Source organism: Barbus barbus (assembly GCF_936440315.1).
Source record: "Barbus barbus genome assembly, chromosome: 8".
NCBI classification, from domain to species: Eukaryota; Metazoa; Chordata; class Actinopteri; order Cypriniformes; family Cyprinidae; genus Barbus; species Barbus barbus.
This window is the reverse complement of record NC_136736.1, coordinates 17584936-17608836: the sequence shown is the minus strand read 5'-3', so window position 1 is coordinate 17608836 and position 23901 is coordinate 17584936. Positions and strand designations below refer to the sequence as shown.

The 23901-nt window shown below is 36.5% G+C and overlaps 1 protein-coding gene across 4 annotated transcripts in view; it reads right to left on the bottom strand.

Annotated features, from left to right (window-relative positions):
- LOC306873921 (MSL complex subunit 3-like) overlaps positions 1-23901 on the bottom strand; it is a 178756-nt gene that overhangs the window by 57123 nt on the left and 97732 nt on the right. For all 4 annotated transcript variants that reach the window (XM_079423483.1, XM_079423484.1, XM_079423486.1 and 1 more), the window contains exon 10: positions 19887-19999. In XM_079423483.1, the coding sequence (XP_079279609.1) occupies positions 19887-19999 (113 nt within the window). The remainder of the gene's footprint in view (positions 1-19886; positions 20000-23901) is intronic.

Sequence of the window (23901 nt, the reverse complement as noted above, 5' to 3'; positions counted from 1 at the left end):
TTTTCTTTTTCTTTTGTTTTCACTCTCGATCTTTACAACACACATTACATTATGTATTTCATGGCACACTCATTTTACGCGTATTTCATCGATCATTGACAAGATCCTCCCGTGTAGTTCTGGGCTGATTCCTCACCGTTCTCATGATCATTGAAACTCCACGATGTGAGATCTCTCATGGAGCCCCAGACCGAGGGAGATTGACAGTTATTTTGTTTTACTTCCATTTGCTAATAAATCACACCAACTGTTGTCACCTTCTCACCAAGCTGCTTGGCGATGTTTTTGTAGCCCATTCCAGCCTTGTGTAGGTGTACAATCTTGTCCCTGACATCCTTGGACAGCTCTTTGGTCTTGGCCATGGTGGAGAGTTAGGAATCGGATTTATGGATTGATTCTGTGGACAGGTGTCTTTTATACAGGTAACAAACTGAGATTAGGAACACTCCCTTTAAGAGAGTGCTCCTAATCTCAGCTCCTTACCTGTATAAAAGACACCTGGGAGCCAGAAATCTTGCTGATTGATAGGGGATCAAATACTTATTTGACTCATTAAAATGCAAATCAATTTATAACTTTTATTAAATGCATTTTTCTGGATTTTTTCGTTGTTATTCTGTCTCTCACTGTTCAAATAAACCTAGCATTAAAATTATAGACTGATAATTTCTTTGTCAGTGGGAAAATCAGCAGGGATCAAATAATTTTTTCCCCACTGTATATCAGAGAAAATGTTAACCGAAAATTAACCGAATTTTTATTAAGCAGTGACGGAAAAATCTGAAGGCCATCTGTCACTTTGACAGATTACACCGAGGGTGATTTATTAAGTTGTCTTGAGAAAGCCAATTTACTGAAATCCTATTTAATCTTATTAAGTTGGCTTGAGAAAGCCAATTTACTGAAATCCTATTTAAACTTATTAGTGGTGCTTGCCAGAAGGCAAGGCTTCACTATTGTTATCTTGCATACTTATTATTCTGCTGCTGCTGCTTCTTCTGGACAAAACTTTGGTTCGCTACTCCTCCTGCACCGTTTGTCACAGACCCATGAATAGGGCTGGGTATCGAGTTCGATACTTTTTAGGCACCGACCGAATTGCCTCGATACCACCGAGTATCGAAAAACGTCTTGTCGTTCGGTACCAAATTTCGATACCTAAGGGGTTAATCTCATCACCGTCAGTGAGACAATAATCCTGCAGCACTAGGTGTGTTTGACTAGAAGCGGCGCGGCGCTGATTGATTAGTGTTTGACCTCCGCAAAAGCGTTTCGAAAGCGCACGGAGCAGTCCGCTCTTTAAATCGCGCTGTTTGTTTATTATACACAGACTGAAGCGCGAGACGCTCGCGGTCATTTCAGCGTCTGCCGCCTCTCTAAATGAGGACATAAACACATGAACAACATCTCCAGACCTGCTCTGAGAGTCACTTCATGAGCATTTTACCGTTTGATTCGAGTAAAACTAGCGTCATATCATATACACACAGAACGCGAGTGAAATTAGACAAACTTGGGGGGGCGCATGTCCTAAAAGGTTGAAAACCCCTGTTCTAGACAACCCGTCAAAATAAAAGTTCGGTTTAACTTGGAAGACTGCTGCAGAAATATATTAATATTGTTCAGCAGACAGCACTGCTAATACCAGGCTACTATTAAAATTAAAACTTTTTTTTTTTTTTTAGTAATGATCACACAACAGTTATTCCATGTTTTAATTTTAATAGTAACCCCCCTTTGTTTGCCAAAATAAATAAACTTTGATTTTCAATAATTTAAAGAGAAATTAAATTAATGTTTTATGTCTTCATTTGAAAACCAGATACAGAACACAGGATTTCTGAGGAAAAATAAAACATTTCATAAGGCTATTTTAAGAATAAATTTAAATAAACTAAGTTGTTATTATGCATTCAAATAATTAGACATACTACACCAGAATTTAATAAAAATAAAATATATGGTGAAAGAAAATAAAACACCCACTTATGAAAGTGGATGAAGATTTAAAATTTCTTGAAGTCTTTAACAACCTAGAAATTATGATTCTGTCTGAGCTTTGTGTTTTAAAATGAACATGCACTAATGTAAACGTAGCCTAACAGATGTGTAAACTGAAAACTATTTGAACTTTATTAAAATTATTTATTTATTTATTTATTTATTTATTGTGTTGGATATATTTTGTTCCTTTTGTGCAGTGGCTCAGGAGATGAGGCTTTGAGTCTGTATAAATATCAACAAGCTAAAAACAATAGTTTTTTGAGATAATGTAATCTTATTAAAACTGATTTCATAAAACTGGTATCGAAAAAAGTATCGTCCAGGAACCGGTATCGAACTCAAGGTATCGGTATCGAAAATTTTTGAACGATACCCAGCCCTACCCATGAATGAGGTGTCAAATCGACCGGCTCATTGAGGAGAGGTGTGCTATATTTTTTCTAAACGATCTACGATGTTCGTACAGCGGATGAAAAAGCGGGCAAAAAAGTCCCATTGACTTACAATAGCGGAATGTTCGTGAATTTGAATCTCAACTGTCACCTTCTCACACACACACACACACAAACAGGCCCTTAGGAAACCCTTCTCTCTCTCTCTCTCTCTCTCTGTAACTCACACGCTCATTTGACTCATCTTTTACGTAACCAATAAGCAGGGCTCGCAAAATCGCTAGCCCGACATCCCGGGGCTATTGTGTTTTCCAGTCGGGCTACCAAAATGTATCACTGCCCTGTCCGACGGGCTACCTTAAATACAGGGCTCCCACACAATGTTCCCTCTAAGATGAGTGCACGTGCGACCATGCTCTTCTTCCACCACTGCGCACACAAAAATGAGTTGGGAAGCCATTTGATTAAATGCCGCCAGTAAAAGGGAAAGAATAGCAATGACATCTGCTATAGAGTCACGACAGAGTTAGAGCCGGTGAATGCGGTTTACAGGTTTCATAGAAAGAGAACGATATGCACCAAATGAGTCGCTGTAGAAACTGCATACTTTAATGGTTGCGGTGCGCTCAACACGAGAGCCAATGCAAATGCAATGACGTGTGAAATAAAACGTCCTCATGTATTAAAGAAGAGTGGCTTGATTAAGTGCTGGAAATAGCGGAGGATGGGCAAAGAACGGTAACAAAACTCTGAAACATGTACAGTCACACACAAGAGTATTGTACAAATTGTACTTCATATCGATGTTTAGACAGCTATAGAAGAATTCACGTTCACGTTTTTTTTTATATTTAACTTACAGATCTCAGCTTAAGTTTTGCTTCAGTTTGTATTCTATTCCATTCTATCAGTTTAAATCGTTTGTTTTGATAATATATTATGTTAGGCCTATATTATAAGCCTGATAAATAATTGATTGATAAAAAACACTGCTTTGCTTCACAGGAATTAATTAAATTTTAAAGTATATTAAAATAGAAAACATTTATTTGAAATTGCAATAATATTTCACAATATTATTTTGTGAAATAATATTCAGTATTTTTTTATCAAATAGATACAGCCTTGATGAGCATAAGAAACTTTAAAAAAAAACTTTATTGATCCAAACTTTTGAACGGCAGTGTATTGTACAGTAAAAAAAAAATCCTCAGGTAACCTAAAATGTACATTTAGTTACATCAAGGGTCAAATCGAATATAAATAACACATTAAAGTTAAAAGTTACACACTTTTTTGTGTGCGTGCTGTACAGGTCTGGTATAAAGAATGCTTTTGCTCAGGTGCCCGAAATGTCCGCCCGATAGAGAAAAGTTTTGCTCAGCAAGAAAAAAAATTAGAGGAAACATTGCTCCCACGGGTCCTTACATTTGATACAACTAAATTGAAGAGTTTTTAAGGCCTTTTAAGACAGTTTTAAATACGTTAAATGGTATAAGAAATAATTTTTCAAATCGCCTTAAATAGATTTTTAAGAATTCTGCAGATACCTTGTAAATGGTAAAATAAAACTCTTTCCTTGATATTCGTTGATATTTGTGTTTTGAAAATGTTTTTGAACGACATTTATGGTCTTTACTTTATTTGGGCTAGTTAAATAAATTTTCGGGCTACCAAACTCTGAAGAGTACCTGTCCGAAGGTCTACCAGGGATTTTGAAATTTTGCGAGCCCTGATAAGTAATGACCTATGATCTAGGTCATTACTTATCAGGGCTCTCAAAATTTCTAAATCCCTGGTAGTTATGATCCCTGGTAAGCTATGAAAATCCCTGGTAGCTATGACCCATGATCTTCATAGCCACACCCTAGCAACCACTTACAGCACCCTAGCAACCACCCCATAGACCTCCATTGAAAACAGATCAAAAGGGATATCTTTGGATAGAAGGGTCATAGAAACATGCGGGTTTTGCTCTTTTGACTCGTGATCGCAAAAAGGACTTCCCTCGTGATCTCAAAAAGGACTTCCCTCATCCATGCTACACATGCTAGCAGTGAATAGCTGCATGCTAATAGTGTTTATCTAAGTGTTAAACCAGGCTAAGAACATTCTAAGAACCTTATAAAAATACATAGTAATGATGCCAAATCATGCGGCATATTGAGAAGAGGTGTGCTATATCTTTTATAAGTAATTGAGTGTACGATGTTCGTCTGGTGGATGAAAAAATTTGGGCGAAAAAGTCACAGACTTAACATTGGCACAAAATTAGTGAGATTATATATTTGGATCAGGAGGTCACAGAGGCTTGGGGAAGGGTTCATTTGAATCGGCCTATCAAGCAGCCAATAAGTACTGACATGACAACTTCATAACTATGCCCTAGCAACCACTTACAGCACCCTAGCAACTGTAAAAGGACATTAAACAATTTTTCAGCACCAAAACATTGTAGAAACATGGCGCTGGGCTCTGTTGATTCAGACTCTCAAATAGTCTTTAAATACCATCCCATAAACTGTATAGCCACACCATAGCAACCATTTAGAGTACCTTAGCAACTGAACAAACACATGAATGTATGAATATATGAATAAGGATTGTATATGAATGGTAAGTCGTGGCCTAATGGTTATCTATCTATCTATCTATCTATCTATCTACCTACCTACCTACCTACCTACCTACTAGGGATGTGCCTGAAGCCGAATACCTTATTCGGAAAGGCACGGATAATGGCTTCAAAACGAATAGCGAATTTATCCGAATAACATAAAAACATATTCGGCAGACACAATCACATGTTTTCCGGAACAGCACAACATTAGTGAGGTCTGCGATTGTTAAGATTTGTGCAATAATAATGGCTACTGCTTTGATAGAGTTTGACACAGTTTCATACAGATAATATCATGGAGATCATTGCGTTTGTCTAACGAATGTGGTCTCCTCAGCAGGGGCGCCGTAAGGGGGGGGAAGTTAGGACGATTCTAAGGGCTTCGGCCAATTTTCCCATCAAAGTTCAGACGCGGGCCGGGCCTCGGGCCTGTTTTAGGCTTCTCCTTATTTTTATATTTTAGACATCCATCATTTAGTGATGAAAAAATTGCCGCGATGGAAACAACACGAGAGCGGCTCGACGGTGTTTAGAGTCCCGCAGCAGCAGAGAGCCATCAGCAGCTGAAGAGTTCTGCTTCAAATACACGCAATAAAGCTTTCCGTAAAGCCCCAGCAAAAGTAATTACCATGAATGTGTCCGGGCGGAATAGTAAGAAGATATTTTCATCTACTAATAAACGAGTGTTTTCTGTGTCAGTGTCGCAAAGATGAAGATGATGATGCTGACTCGCCATCTCCTCATTAGATGTGCCTTTAGAGAGAAATGCATCTTAACGGATTATAATGAAAGAGTTTTTGTTTTCGATTTGATTATTTTGTTTAGAGGTTATTTAAAGCTTTCTATAGATATATTTATCATGTCTGTGAGGCATGTATTTGCTGACTTTCGATTCCTTTTTGTGAAGCGCTCCTGTTCAAGACGAGACGGCAGAAAGCGCATCATGGTTTTCTTTATTTTACTTTCTTTAGTTAGCCTATACAATGCATATTTGTTAAATGAAAACTACGAATCAAACAGATTTGCTTTTAAAATGGTATTTCCATGTAATTTGAAGAACTTCCGGTTTAACCCACGCCCACTTCCGGATCCATCCGAATACAGATACAGATACAAATAATTCTGAGATTGTCACAGATACAAATACAGATACAAATAATGGCTCCGCTGCACACCCCTACTATCTACCTACCTACGACAGACTGTATTGCCTTAACCTGTTACCCTGCACCAGATCGCCGACGCACTGAACGTTCTTTGTTTGCATGTGTCATTGTTTCCTAATAGAATAAATGAAACGGGACAAAGTTAATCTTGACAAACTATATATCATTCTGAAGGTCTAAGCCTCAAGCATCGACGAAAGATCGCTGTTTTTCAATGGAAAGCTTATAAGGAATATATTTGCTACATTTGTGTAAGCAGTACACATCAAAACATGCAGAATAAAAAAGCAGTACGTACCAGATTCATTGCAATAACGAGCCACAAACGCGTCCACTGCTGAAATCCCAGTTTAGTTAGAGAGGTAAGGGTCCACAGAACAACATCCCAGCGAGCACTTTTAGTCCAACGAAACAGCGTTGTAATAAGGATGAATATTCCTTTGTTTACATTTCATTTCTTCGGAAGTTATTGTTCATTATGAAATAAATTACGCTCAAAAACAGCGTCTTGGTGGTAAAAAACAACAACACTGTGTTGTAGCATGCAGTTTTACAAACAGAATGAGACAGTCCACGAAAAAAAAAGTCTCAGATAAGCGGAATATAGTTTATTTGAATTTGGCGCTCTCTCCTGAAAGCGTGACGCACGCTGTGACGCAGCTGTCATCTGAGCGGGGCGTAACTTAGCGATCTGCCTTTTCCATAAATTTTTTTTTTTTTTTTTTCTTCAACATTTTTTATATGCGTGTGTGGGGAATGTGGCCGTATTTGCATGATTGTCATCTGTATGGATGCACATCAGCGTGTTTATTACCGACTCTATGACGGCTATCATTGTGATTCAATGATCAGCTATTATTGATTATATGGCCCATCTGTTTGATTATCATATGTATGGACGCACATCAGCGTGTGATTACTGACTGTATGACCATGTCATGAATATGTATAATGACTAAAATAGTTTGTATAATTCTGCAATACATTTGGTGGTTATTTTTCCTCAAACAGGGGGGCTGGGGGGACTATAAATATTTCCAGAGAAAATATTGCAGGAATCGAATTTTTCATGGTATCGTCTTCAAATTTGAAATATAAACTCATGAGACACGTGGCTTTCAACCCATTACTTTTCTGGATTGCTCCAGGACTTATTTCATGTATTTGTATATGAAATAAAAACATTCAGTGTGGAAAAACATTTTTCAAGGCACGTCAGTGTCTATAACTTTTTATCTTTTTGAGCATTATCAACTCTGGATGATGGATAGTAAAGCCTAGAGTGTCTTCTTTCCAAAGATAACTAATTTGTTTGTGTAGCACACTTTGTCAGGAACTGTTACCGTTTTAATTTAGGTAAATTATTTTCACCTGTGAGGCCCAAATGGGGGATGATGGGTAACAGGTTAAGCTTGTAAAACTACTTTAAACTTCACATTTTTTCAAACTAGATAGATAGAACTTTCTGGTCCGGCTTTCTCAAGCCAACTTAAAGTTTGTCTCGACAAACTTTTTTATCTAGTTGTAATTTGTAACTCTAATTCCCACCCCTGTCCAGTTGGTGGTGAGTGCGCTCCAGTGTGGCAGCAGAGCGCGGGATCATCAGTCTCCAGAACAAAAATAAAACTGTCACGAATTTGAATCTGAAATCTGAGACTTTGTTTCATATCAAAAGTAACAAAGCACAAAGCTTAGCCTAGTGTGATTTATTGAAAGGGAGGCGCAATCACTGATGTGGGTGCACTATATGTACTGTGCATTCATCAAATGAAAACAGCATCGATTGGGATTTAAGAATAAATATTGGTTCATAAAAATGATAATCTATTAAAATAAAGATTTTTTTTTTCCAAGCCCTAGTATATTTTGTAGTTTTTACTGTCCTCCGCTGTCACTGCGGGGTGTGTGTTGAACATTTACATTTACATTTAGTCATTTGGCAGACGCTTTTATCATGAAAAGTGGAACACAGTCTCTGTTCATCTGTTCTCTTCATAGATAAATAAATGCATAAGCCTGTATGCTTGTCCTCTACGTTCATTATTAAAAATGAAAATGTGTAAAAAAAATTAAAAAATTAAAATGACGGGTAGTAATAGATGGAATTTTTACGACCCTGTCCGTCAATATGACAATGTTAAAGTCTAACGCAAACTCTGATATATATAGATATATATAGATATATATATATATCTATCTATATATATATCTATCTATCTATATATATATATCTATCTATCTATATATATATATATATATATATATATATATATATATATATATATATATATATATATATATATATATATATATATATATATATATATATATACATACACAAAGATATACATACACATATACATATATATACATACACATACACACATATATATATATATATATATACAGGTGAAAAACAAGTACACTTCCATAATGCACTTAAAGTGCTCTATTTTCGCGCACTAATTTTGTACTTAATACACTAAAAATTATCCTTTAGTACTTCTTAAGATAAACTTAAGATCATTTAAGTGTACTCAACTGTGCTATTTTGAGACACCATGAATATGAACTAAAATGCACTTTTAGCATACTATCTTTGTATTTCAAAAATGTATTTAGCTACCACTTGTAATACACTTGAGTGTACTAGTGTATGAAAGATGGGTTCAAGTGTACTACAAGTGGTAGCTAAATACATTTTTTAAATACAAAGATAGTATGCTAAAAGTGCATTTTAGTTCATATTCATGGTGTCTCAAAATAGCACAGTTGAGTACTAAAGGATAATTTTTAGTGTATTAAGTACAAAATTAGTGCGCGAAAATAGAGCACTTTAAGTACATTATGGAAGTGCACTTGTTTTTCACCTGTAGTCAACATTTGAAGTGGATCAAAACCTTTCAGTAAGATTTTTAATGTTTTTTTAAATAATTTTTTTCTGCTCATCAAGGCTGTATTTATTTGATCAAAAATACATTAAAAAAAACTATTTTGTGAAATATTATTGCAATTTAAAACTAGATAAAAAGGTTTGTCGAGACAAACTTTAAGTTGGCTTGAGAAAGCCGGAACAAAGTTTGAAAAAGTTTTAAGTTTGATGGTTTTCAGTATGAAATAGTTTGAAGTTTAAAGTAGTTTTACAAGCTTAAGGCAATACAGTCTATCAGAGATACATAGATAGATAGACAGACAGATAGAGTCAGATTAGATAGATAGATAGAAGCTAAGGACCTCAGAGTGGTGGCTAGGGTATTCTAGGTGGTTGCTAGGCTGTTGCTATGTGATAGCTAAGGTGCTCTGGATTGTTGCTAGGGTGTTGCTATGTGGTTGCGAAGGTACTTGGCGTGGCTGCTATGACAGTTGGTAGGGTGGTTGCTAGGGTACTTGAGGTGGTTGCTAAGGTGGTTGCTAGGGTACCTGGGGCAGTTCCTTAGGTGTTGCAATGCGGTTGCTAGGGTACCTGGGGTGGTTGCTAAGGTACCCGGGTGGTTGCTAAGGTGTTGCTAAGGTACTCTGAGTGGTTGCTAGGGTACCCGGGGTGGTTGCTAGGGTCCCCAGGACGGTTGTTAGGGTACCCGGGGGGTGGCTAGGGTACCAGGGGCGGTTGCTAGGGTACTCTGGGTGGTTGCTAAGGTGTTGCTATGTGGCTGCTATGGTACCAGGGGCGGTTGCTAGGGTACTCTGGATAGTTGCTAAGGTGTTGCTGTGCGGTTACTAGGGTACCCGGGGTGGTCGCTAAGGTGTTGCTATGCGGTTGCTAGGGTACCCGGGGTGGTTGCTAGGGTCCCCAGGACGGTTGTTAGGGTACCCGGGGGGTGGCTAGGGTACCAGGGGCGGTTGCTAGGGTACTCTGGGTGGTTGCTAAGGTGTTGCTATGTGGCTGCTATGGTACCAGGGGCAGTTGCTAGGGTACTCTGGATAGTTGCTAAGGTGTTGCTGTGCGGTTACTAGGGTACCCGGGGTGGTCGCTAAGGTGTTGCTATGCGGTTGCTAGGGTACCCGGGGTGGTCACTAAGGTGTTGCTATGCGGTTGCTAGGGTACCCGGAGTGGTTATTAGGGTGTTGCTATGTGGTTGCTAGAGTGCTTGATAGTGTGCCCGGGACGATTGCTAGGGTGTTTCTATGTGGTTGCTAAGGTATCCGGGAGTGGTTGCTAGGGTGTTGCTAAGGTACCCAGGGATGGTTGCTATGGTACTCGAGTTGGTTGCTAGGGTGTTGCAATGCAGTTGCTAGGGTACTCGAGGTGGTTGCTAGGGAACCTGGGGTGGTTGCTAAGGTGTTGCTATGCGGTTGCTAGGGCACCCAGGATGGTTGCTAGGGTACCCAGAGTGGTTGCTAGGGTGTTTCTATGCGGTTGCTAGGGTACTTGTGGAGGTTGCTATGGTAATTCATTTATAACATTAACAAGATGACCCGTTGAATTCATTTTGGGAGCAATGACTGATTGAATGTAGCCTACCTATTTTTAGTCCAGTGCCTGTGATTATTATTGACCAAGTTAAGAGGCTGTCATATGTGGATCAGCTTACTTTGTTGTGTATTTTCAAGTTTCAATATGAAAAATAACTTTTATTTTGATTCAATGGATTTATTGCATTTAAAAAAAAAAAAAAAACATTTATTGCATATTGGGAAAAAAATTATCAGTTTTTATAATAAATCTTTGAAAATCTAAATCTGGATTTGAGTTTTTAATGATATTATGACCTAAAGATGCTATGTGAAAATTTGAAACAGAAAATAGTGGTTTTCGTCTTGCCACTTTCTTGGTAAAGAAAACACAATTTTACTCAAATGAATCAAAACGGATATATATATATATTTATTTTTCTTTTTTTTCTTTTCATTATATGTCAAAATGAATGATCTGCCAGTCAGAACGCTGCTGAGGATACTGGTAAACTGTCAGCCAATTGGGCCGGGCTAGGGCCTAGATTTGAGGCCCGTGCAATGCTCTACCCGATTTATGCATTTTGGAAACAAATGTTGTGAATCAGGGGTTGTTTTCTGACTACATCCTTAAGTTGTACTGTGTTGTCTAATGAATTTTTTTTTTTAAATATATTTTATGGATTCCTCCAATCTCACGCATGCCGAAATACGAAACCGTATTGTTATTATTATTTAAAATATGGTTTAATAATTATTTAAACATTTTAATTAATACAAAGCAATGAATCATAGAAAGTGATCAATTTCTTAATTTATGTCCATAATTTTCGGCACGTCATGGGCTCTGTATACTGGAATAAATGTGTTAAAAAAGGCCAGATAACGAATAAGTAAGTGTGACCTGCTGAAATACATCAGAGAATAATTAAATGTAAGTTTCATGCCTTTCATTGGGACATTAATGTGATTGCCAAAATATGTGTTGGCCTAGCTAGCCTATAACACTCAACAACAAGCCACCTTTCTAATGGTTTAATTTTTTATGGCATAATGCACACCTCCTTAAATATAATCTAAACATTCCAAGTTAATATCCTACTTTTTGTAGTATTTCTAGGCGTTTTTCATGTCGCAGTTTTAGCCCATTAATCTTGATTTCTCACAGAATATTTTGTTTATTTATAAGTTTTTAAAAAGTTTAGTTTATTTATTTATTGTGAGTCAGAGTAAATTGCGACTCCAATAGTCTCATGAACGTGCTGCCAACAGCCAAGGTCAGGATTTTTTGTTCAAAAATTTTCATTACCCTGCAGATTGAAATGAAAGCTACTTAATACTAATATTACAACATAAGGAAATTGTGTAAATTAACCATAAAATGCAAAGAGCCTTTTTTTTTTTTTTTTGAAGCGTAGGCTGTAGTCTACAACGATCCCTATTTAGCGCCCAAACTCTGGAACAATCTACCCAACACTGTTCGGGAGGCAGACACACTCTGTCAGTTTAAATCTAGATTAAAGACATATTTCTTTAACTTGGCTTACACATAACACACTAATACGCTTCTATTATTCAAATCCATTAAAGGATTGTTAGGCTGTATTAATTAGATCAACCGGAACCGGGAACACTCCCCATAACACATGATGTACTCGTAACATCATAAGAAGAATGGCATCTACGCTAATATTGGTCTGTTTCTTTCATATTCTGTTTCTCAGTCCGTGTCCGGATCAGATGGTGGATCGGTGCCGGGAGATGATGTCTCCTGATCGTCGGTGGACACCTGGATGAGCCCCGGGGACATATCCTCAGTGAAGACCTCAACTTAAATGCAATAAAACTAAAACTAAAAGAAAATAACTAAAAATATAATAAAATACCTAACTACATAATACTATTATTGTTAGAAATTGCAACAATATAAAATAGAAATAAATATATTTATACATTTAAAATTTTAATTAAAACAATAAGTAAACAATAAATAAACAATTACATTTACATTTATGCATTTAGCAGACGCTTTTATCCAAAGCGACTTACATTGCATTCAAGTTACAGTTTATCAGCTCCTGGCCAGAGGAGAACTGGCCCCCCAACTGAGCCTGGTTCCTCCCAAGGTTGTTTTTTTCTCCATTCTGTCAAAGAGGGAGTTTTGGTTCCTTGCCGCTGTCGCCTATGGCTTGCTCAGTTGGGGACACTTAATTTCTAGTGATTTTCGTCAATTAGATTTAGGAGATACCATTTAAACTAAACTGATCTAGACAATGACATCTCTGAACTCAATGAAATGCCTTAACTGAAAATTTAGTGTTTAATCTTATTTTTATACATTACTGACACTCTATCCTCCAATTTGATACTGTTAAGTGCTTTGACACAATATATATTGTTAAAAGCGCTATATAAATAAAGGTGACGACTTGTTATTGTAGTTTTATTTCGTTATTTGAACATCGTTACAAAACAAAATATCGTAATTACAGTCAGGTTGGAATCTGTCCCTTTGTGCCTTCTGGAGGTAGTTTCGTGAACGACTTGCAACTCGCAACTGACTTGCAGTTAATGCCGTGGCCCTGTGGAGGCGGTACACACGGCGGCAATAGGCATTTTGGTTGTCCACCTACTGTACATTTATTATTAGATTTGTTTGCCTCTGATTCTCTTTGATGCTTGAGAGTGTGCGGACCTTCTTGAAGCTCTTACTTTTTGGGAAACTTTTTTGGTCTACACACCTCGTTTGGATTATTTTGAAGTTGCGGTGAGTCTTTGGCTGCTTGCCTCTCTGTGCCCAAATACTCTATTTTGATGCAGCTAAATTCTCAATAAAACTGTTGTCGTTGGTATATTTTACTGCTTCTGTTGTCAGACAATGGAATGAATATGAAACAGTGACTGAAACGCAACCCATTAAGACTAGGCTCTCCGGCTCTCCCTTCCAAGATGTTAATCTGTACAAAAATCCTGATTTATAATCGAGCCGTCGTCTGATGAAATCAAATACACACATGATAAAGACAATAGCTGTGCTGTGATTTCGGCTATACTTCCATGTAAAATTAGAGAAGCAACATAATATCGCTGTTTAACTGAAAGCACTGCTCCTCTCTGCCGCTCGCTGAACAGAGCAGACGCACAGAGAGAGATAATAGAGGTGTGTGGGCACGCTGGGACAGCAAGACCTCACGCTGCAATATCAGCGAGTCTCAGAAACTAAATAAGGTTTGGGCAAACCCTAAAGATTCGTCGCTAGGCGCTTTTTTGGAGATGAGTCACTAAAGGGGTCTGAAAAGTTGGCAACACTGTGCATCTCCATTTCTTCAACTACGGGCTAGGCCACGGGACAAACAGAAAGAGATGATAAAGCTGCGTTAATCGTGCGTTAATAAAATGAGTGCCGTTAAAATGAATTTGCATAAGCATACATATACAGTCATGGCCAAAAATATTGGCACCCTTGGTAAATATGATCAAAGGCGGCTGTGAAAATTTGCATTGTTAATCCTTTTGATCTTTTATTTTAAAAATTCACAAAAATCTAACCTTTCATTGGATAATAAAGAATTTAAAATGGGGGGAAATATCATTATGAAATTTCTCAAATACACAATTATCGGCACCCCTAGAAATTCTTGAGTAAAATTATCCAGCCACGGCTTCCTGTTTCATAGAAATATAAATAGGGGGGAAAACAAAGCCTAAATTCCTTTAATCATCCATCACAATGAGAAAAAACAAATAATATATATTATTCTGATGTGCAGCAAAAGATAATTGAGCTTCACAAATTAGTGAAGAGGCTTTAAAAAAGAGCTAGAGCAGTGTAAATCCCCATTTCCACCATAAGGCTAATAATTAAGAATTTCCAATCAACATAAAATGTTACGAAACTGGAAGAGGACGCGTGTCTATATCGTCCTAATGCACGGTGAGAAGGAGCGTTTGAGTGGGTAAAGACTCTCCAAGGACCACAGCTGGAGAATTGCAGAAAATAGTTGAATCTCAGGGTCAGAAAACCTTTAAAAAATGGTCAAACAGCACCTACATCACCACATGTTGTTTGGGAGGGTTTCAAGAAAAATTCTCCTAGCTCATCCAAAAACAAACTCCAGCATACTTAGTTATCAGACAGGACTGGAACTTCAAATAGGACTGGCTTCTATGGTCAGATGAAACAAACAAAAAAAAAGAACTTTTTAGCAGCAAACACTCAGGATGGGTTTGGTGAACACAGGGATAAAAAGTACCCCATGTGTACAATGAAATATACTGCTGTATTTTTGATTATGTGGGCCTATATTTCTGATGGAGATCCTGTACATCTTGTTTAGACACATGGCATCATGGATTCTATCAAATACCAACAGATAAAAAAAAAAAATAAGTGACTGACTCTGTTAGAAATAATAGGCCATGTTTGGATCTTCCAACCGTACAATAATGCAAACACAAACTTCAAAAACAACACAAAAATGGGTCACTGAGCACAAAACCGGGTCACTGAGCACAAAACCAAGCGATTCTGGATCTCTTGTCAGGTGTTCTCTAACCTCATCAGGCATTATAGAAGAAAATTTAGAGCTGTTAAACTGGCAAATGGAGGTTTCAAGAAGTATTGAATAAAAGGGTGCCGTTAACTGTGGCCAATGTGTATTAGAGAAAAACATTTCATAATGATATTTCCCCATTTTAAATTCTTATTATCAAATGAAATGTTAGATTTTTGTGAATTTTTAAAATAAAAGATCAAAAGGATTAACAATGCAGATTAATTTTCCACAGCCTTCTTTGATCATATTTACCAAGGATACCGATATTTTTATATTAATTAATGGTACAGAGTACATCCTTTTGTAGTTCACAGCATACGTGAATCTATGGCTGCAGAATCATAACAGCTACTATAAAATCATGCATACTAGGCTATAAGACTGCAAAATCATAGTTGTTTTTTCCCAAACTGTAATTCCAGACTACAGTGTTTGAATATGATGGGCAATTCATTGTATTTTACCCTCTGGTTGTGTTCGGACTACGGTCACGCCCGTTGTGTTCCCGGTCAAAAATGACCGGACTCCAAACAACTGCTTATAAATCTGTCATTATGCTATATTATCACTAAATATTGGATTCATTCCTTGTGTCAACTTGTTTTCTTTCATTTAGGACTGGTTTTGTGTTTCTATTTGCTTCTGATTAATCGTAAGCCTCATTTATCTGAGAGTAGGTACCTCATTTTTGAGTGAAAAAATCATTTATGAATAATTTTCACAATATTAAACAAAAAATTATAAAAATTTGCACTGTTTCTCACACTAGTGTACTTTAATGTTTAATCAGGAAGTTTGCTTTTAAATGCTTTTATTTTGTACAAAATTGCAAAAAGTCACACTCGTGGTGGTGTTCCCGGTCAAAAATGACCAGACTCCAAACAATTGCTTATAAATCTGTCATTATGCTATATTATCACCAAATATTGGATTCAATCTTTTTGTCAACTTGTTTTCTTTCATTTAGGACTGGTTTTGTGTTTCTAATTGCTTCTGATTAATCGTAGGCCTCATTTATCTAAAAGTAGGTACCTAATTTTTTGAGTGAAAAAAGCATTTTTTATGAATAATTTTCACAATATGAGAGAAAAAATTATGAAAATTTGCACTGTTTCTCACACTAGTGTACTTTAATGTTTAATCAGGAAGTTTGCTTTTAAATGCTTTTATTTTGTACAAAATTGCAAAAAGTCACTTGTCAAAAATGGCTGGCCATTGAAAGTGAATGGCGAAGAATGAAAGTAAGAGAAACAACTAGTGTTCAGGAGCATGTTGGGCTTGCAAACATAAATGCCTTGGACCAGTGCTTACATGTATACTCACGCTATCACACACACACATGCTCAAACTGCCTTGTCTTTAGCCTGCATTGACCTCAAAAATAATATTTTCTTTCACCACATATTCTAGACAAAACATTATGACAATAATGTTTTGAGGCTTTCGTGTTCTCTCAGAGTAATCGGAAGTTTAAAATTAAATGCTAGAGCATACAAATGCCTCACAGTGCCTTGCTTGTCATTTACACGAGGAAGAGACAACTGAAGAAGAATTTTACAGTGAAGATGCATTGCAAGATATATTGGAAGAGAAAAATATCACTGGACAAGCTGAAAACCTTTCATTCTGGTCGAATGATGGAAAAACGTTCTGGTCGAATGATGGAAAAAAAAAGATTATTTTGAAGTCAATGCAGGCCAAAGACAAGGCAGTTTGAGGATTTGTGTGCGTGCGTGTGTGTATGTATGTGTGTGTGAGAGAGAGAGGTATAATATGAGATTCATAAAAGCATATTGCATACAGTTCAGTGTAGGATGAAATAGGTGTAATACAATAGTTTGTATGCAGAGATATGTGTGTGTGTGTGTGTATGTGTTTTTGTTTTTATATTCTGATGGGGACTTAAACCTGAATACACACAGACTCATGGGGACTTGTGTCACGGTGGGGACCTAAATTGAGGTCCCCACGGGTAAACAAGCTTATAAATCACACAGAATTAAGTTTTTTGAAAATCTAAAAATGCAAAAAGTCTCCTGTGAGGGCTAAGTTTAGGTGTAGGGTTGGTGTAGGGCAATAGAATATACGGTCTGTACAGTAGAAAACCATTACGCCTATGGAAGTTCCCACAAGGATAGCGAAACAAGTCTGTGTGCGTGTGTATGTGTGTGTGTGATAACTTGAGTATAAATGCATCCACACATGCACAAGGTCTTTGTTTGCAAGCACAACATGCTCCTGAACACTAGTTGTTTCTTTCATTCTTCCCCATTCACTTTCAATGGCCAGCCATTTTTGACAAGTGTGACTTTGTGCAATTTTGTACAAAATAAAAGCATTTAAAAGCAAACTTCCTGATTAAACATTAAAGCACACTAGTGTGACAAACAGTGCAAATTTTCATAATTTTTTCTCTCATATTGTGAAAATTATTCATAAATTATTTTTTCACTCAAAAAATGATACATACTCTCAGATAAATGAGGCTTACAATTAATCAGAAGCAAATAGAAACACAAAACCAGTCCTAAATGAAAGAAAACAAGTTGACAAAAAGAATGAATCCAATACTTAGTGATAATATAGCATAATGACAGATTTATAAGCAGTTGTTTGGAGTCCGGTCATTTTTGACCGGGAACACAACGAGTGTGACTAGGTGAAATAAAACCCACAAAAAGTTACAAAAATTCTAAAATTAATGAGAAGTACTTGTACCCTATGTGCACAAAGTCAGTAAATTTGAGTCCAGTGCGATAACGTTAACTAGTATTTTCAGGAAAATGAAAAAAAATATTCCTAACACAACCAGAGGGTTAAATTTCTTATGGCACGATGATGTTTTCATGCTCTATATAAAACAATAAAAGTAATATGAGAGTATACTGTAACATGATGAATGCTACGAGTAAGTATGTTTAGAACATGTTTATTATTAATAGCCTACTCTGTTCTAAAAATAGATTTAAATAACGTGCTAAACAATAATAATTAGTTTCTCAGATATAAAATGTATTTTTTTGTTCACGATAGTACAAACTATGCGTGAGTCTATAAAACATATACATATATATATATATATACACATATACATATACATATATATATATATATATATATATATATATATATATATATATATATATATATATATATATAGAGATGCTCCTGATTTTAACATGCTCACAAATGTTTTTGGTTGTTTGTATTTTATTGAATCAGGTACCTGAACCACAGATGAATCCTGATGACTTTCTTCTGATGTTGGTACAGTGCTCTCAGAGAAACACAGTTTGATGTTCAACTACACTGATATTCTATGGTAAAACAAGATCCTTGACTACTGATTGTTTTTTTGTTTTTTTCTTCTTGAATCCATGGACATAAGTAATGTCGGGTACTTGTTTTACTTGTTGAACAGAATCTGTTGCAGAAATGAGTTAAAGTCTGTTCACATCTCTGTGGTTAGATCAGCGTGCACAATAATGTGTCTTTGACCTTTATTATGTATGTTTTGATTATACTGTGTTGTAAATAAAATACAAATAATAAAAAATAAAAAAAATGAAATCTCCTCACACTCGGTCTTACCTGCCTCAGTCACAGTCATACTGATGGCCCATTAGCAGACTTTAGGGGAGGGCCCTTTGTCTCTCAGGTGAAAATCACTTAATATTCAAGGCCATTACCACTCCCTCGCATATTGGCCTTCGATCACAAAACATGTTTTTAAAAATTTAAATCAATATATTGTTTTCTGTGAATGAGTACGCAGAATGATTTTCACATAATTGTGAAGTAAATATTCTAGCCTACAAGACTGATTACTCAAAAGTCTTATTCAGGACTATGTAGTGTGGGTTTTATGGCCTTATTTCAGCTACATTTTTTTCCCCATAACTTACTAACCACACATAATATTTTTTTTCTAAAAAATGCAAACATGTAAATCCATCTTGGCCACATATTATTGTAGCAGTTTGTGCTGAATACAAAAAAATACATGTTGGTCAATAGTATAAGTAGCTGAAATAAGCACAAATATCAGGGCATGTCAAAACATCTCAAGGGCCCCAAAATCACCTCAGGCCCCAGAGGGTTAAATTGTATTTACTTACAGAGGTATATTATGTCACTTTTCTAGTAAGTTTAGTCTGTGTGTGAAGTAGCTGCAGACCGTGGCATAGATCAAATCCGTGAATGAATGTTCCGAAGTGAAGCAAACTTCAAAGCAAAGGGGATCATGTCAATCGGAACACAGCTGATGAATGAAGCTCGCTTCTAACAAACTGGTTATCTTAATTAGGTGTGTTAAATAAGAGACATGCAAGATATGCAGAGCGGACTGGGATTGAGAAGACTTAATATTGGACACACAAATTCTATCAGTATTGGGTATTAAAAATCAATATCGGTTGATCACTCATAAACAATTAAACTAATATTGCTATAATAATAATAATCTGAAAGATTTTAGTTATTTGATAGAAATTTTAAAGTAGAATTTAAAAAAATCTATTAATAAATTGCTGAATAAAACCAACCAGTAAGAAGTCTTGAGTGACTGATATGACAACGTGTACACAGTTTAACAATGTTTTGTTTCAAAATGACAAGTTATGAACGCATTCATTCCATTCACCACTTTTTTTTTAAGATATACAAGTACACTAATGGGTTTGATATATTTAAATTCTAATAGGGCCTTTCTATTACTGACAGTAAAGCAAGACTTGGACCTGGGTTTAGGACTCACCTCATTTAGTTCGTAGTTCCTCTGGGTTTCCAGCCCTGAGAAAAGCCCTCCAGTGCAATCCCTGCTGGGTGTCAAGGGCAAAGGAGAGGAGGAGCCACTGTGAACAGGAGTCTCTGGATAAACAGTGGAGAAACATGCAATTTCAAGATTATATAAACAGTATATAGAATATATATATATATATATATATATATATATATATATTAGGGGTGTAATGGTTCACAAAATTCACGGTTGGCAACTGATGTTTGAAATTTAAAAAAAATTAAAGATACTTTAAATGTGAAATTAAAACTGCCAGCAGGTGGCAGCAAGTCACTTTTAACAAGTGAGTCATTGCGATTGAACAGAATAATTTAACGGATGATTCATTCAGGAACGAAACACCGTCATGTTGCTCAGAGATGCAAAACAGTGCTGTGGCTTTGTTTAGAATTACTTTTTGTTTAGGCGAAATTGAGCAAAAACGGGCAATATGCTATCTAAAACAAAAGTCTATTAATTAACTTCTTGCTTATTGAACTGTTGTAAGAAATCATTTGTAATCACATTTTATTATTAGCCGTTTCAACACATACATGTTTTACCCAATAAAAAGAACAGCACTTTTAGATAGAGCTCATCCCACTCATTGATGTGAGCATAAGTATTGGCACAGTTGAACATAAGGCAGATATAAAAGATTAAAAGCTATTATTTAGTTGCAGATCCCTTGCTCACAATCACAGCAGTGAGTCTGTGACCCGTAGACATCACCAGACTTTTGGTCTCATCCTTTGAAATGCTTTTCCCAGCCTTTAATGCAGCCAATTCCAATTGTTGCTTGTTTTGGGGAGTTTCTGCCTTTACTCTCCTCTCCAGCTGGTGAAATTCATGTTCAATCGGATTTAAATCTGGAGATTGACTTGGGCAATCTAAGACTTTCCATTTCTTTGCCCTTATAAATTCCTTGACTGAACTGGCAGGGTGTTTTGGGTCATTGACCTGATGCAATATGATTCACTTCCCAATGAATCTGGTGGCATTTTCTTGAATATTGGTAGGCAAGATGGTTTTTGTACCCTTCCAAATTTATTCTGCTACTGTCATCATACATTAAGTCATCTGTAAAGTTGAGAGGGCCTGTTCCAGAGGCAGCCATGCATGCCCATGCCACGACACCACCTCCACCATGCTTTACAAATGAGGCTGTATGCTTGGGATTTTTTGCAGTTCCCTTTTTCTCTCCACATTTTTGCTTTCCCATCACTTAGATAAAGGTTAATCTTTTCCTCACCGGTCCATAAACACAGTTCCAAAACTCTTCTGGCTCACCTTTGTGCTTTTTTGCAAATTTTAATCTTGCCTTTATCAAAACTTAAACTATACTTTAAGAATTTGACAATGATTTTTAATTGAAATTTAATTGGTTTCTGATCCATTTCTTTTAAAGTTTGTTTGTATAGTGACATCACAGGCTTAACTGATTTACATTTATTCATTTAGCTGACGCTTTTATCCAAAGCGACTTACAATTGCTATATATGTCAGAGGTCGCACGCCTCTGGAGCAACTAGGGGTTAAGTGTCTTGCTCAGGGACACATTGGTGTCTCACAGTGGATTCGAACCCGGGTCTCTCACACCAAAGGCATGTGTCTTATCCACTGCGCCATCACCACCCCATAATTAACGGATATAAAGATATAACGGGCGTTGGATTTAGAAGCTTTGGACCACCTAACACCACTCCTTACCTTAAACCTACCCACTTCTCAACAATATAAAATACAAGCAAATGTAAGTACAGGCATATGTATTTATTGCAAAAATTGACCACAAACAGTATAAAAGTATTATAAACATCTTGTGTTGCATTCCAAATCTTCCGATGAAATGTTGTTATATGAAAAAACTGAGTGAAATGTAAGGTTTTATCGCTGAAACAATATTGCTCCATGAATGCAGGCAGTCACGTCTGATTAAAAAAATACACGTGAAGCAATCGGTCACGAGACACACAAGATCCAATCCAATGCCATTTCATAATCAAAACTGACGTAATGATGCAATTAGTCACAAGACGCACGACAGCCAATGCCATTTCATAATAAAAGCTGACGTAACGCTTGCTTCCTTGGGCGCCAGTTTTGAATGTGCACAGTAAACAGACACTAGGGCAGAATGTGGATGGAGAAGGTAATCGCTTTTGTGTGCATTCTTCACACAAATCAATAGTTTTTACTTTGGAACACTTTTTTTCACTTTTAAATAAATAGCATTTGTTGTCATATCTGCCCGTTATATCTTTATATCCGTTAATTGGTAGGTTTAGGGGTGGGTTGGATTACATGCAAGTGTAAATTGTGTAAATAAAAAAATAAATGTAAATATTATATGGTGGCTGATTAAATAGAAATCACCGGACGTGTTGCAGTTGAAGAAAGAAAAACGTGGTGCAGGCACGAAAGTTGCTCCATATTGAAATATTAAAAAGTGACACAAAAAAAAAAAAATCAATAGATTCAAATTTTGTCACAACTGACATCTGATGGACACTTCGCACCGTACTCTATCCCAGAGGTGTAAAGTATTGGCATAAATGTAACCAATTACTGTACTTGAGTATCTTTTCGGATACTTTGTAGTTTTACTGAGTATCAAAGATATTAGCAACTTTTACTCTCTACTTCACTACATTATTGAATGAGTATCTGTATCTTTACTCAACTACATTTGAAATAAGTGTTGCAGTTACACATTACATTTTGCATGGCACCTAGCTTTTCTGCAGCAATTTATATCTGCTACAAAAGATGTGATATCGCCAACTACAGGGCACTGAAAGTTCCGCCAAGACCAAATACATTAACATTGTCATATCCATCACCATGCTAAAATCTTCAGAGAGTTGTCATGGTTGTTTGTTTGTCTGCCATTCTGTTCTTTGTTCCCTTTGGTCTTTGGCTTATTGTTTGTTCTAGTTTTTCCATTAACTACCTGCACATAGATCCTTGCCTCTGCCTGTTTCCCCCCAGCTTTTCCACAACGTTACAATTTTTGACTGGCATGTCTCTTTGACTAGTGCATCTTTGAGCCTATATTTAGTATTAGTAAAATACTTAAGTACTTTTAAAATCAGATATTTTTACTCAAGTTGTTTTGGAATTGGTGACTTGTAACTTGTAGTGGAGTCATTTTCACTGTAAGGTAAGGTATCTATACTTTTACTCAAGTATAATTTTCCGGTACTCTTTACACCTCTGCCCTATCCCAGAATCAACTACATGCAGATGACGATGGAATTGATATTCAAAGAACATGGCAGGTGAGAGTTCTGTGGCAGCCAAGGAATTCACATTTAAATGCAAGTATTGTGTTTTAATTTACTCAAACAACAACCAAAATAAGTTAAAAGCCATTTTTTTGTTTTTTTGTAAACGTGAACTTAAACTAAAAATGTTACCATTGTGTGGCTTCATTTGTTAGATGGTCTGAGGTAAAATTTCCTCTAGTTTTTCAATTGTTTCTAGGGAGCAACGAGCAGACAGCTCAGTTTATTAAAATGAGGGGTGAAAAGGACCATTTATTTACCGTGGCCTAAAACTCAGCCAGCATGGCTTAGAAAAGGCAACAACCCATTTGTAATAGTTCCACTAGGCTCTCGTTTATTATAACAATTAGCCGTCATTCTACACAATGCCCACAAACAATAAGACAACCAGTAGCAATATATATAAGACAGTATAAAGCAATATTCTTTCACTTTGTTGTTCTTTTTTTTGTAGTGCTGTCATGCAAGATATGTCTACACGTTTTAACCAAACTTCAGCACTTTAGTATTTTGTATGCATGTCCTGCTGTGTCATATTTTGTAATGTTAAGATTGCACCCGTCTTAATGTTTCCATTTTATCTTGTTTTAGAACAATTCTGGAGAAAATAGGCTTGCTGGGGAAGGGCTTCGAAAACTACAAACTAAGCAAGTTAATACACACATTTTTGCTTAAATTCATTGTGCTGTTGTTGTTAACAGGGC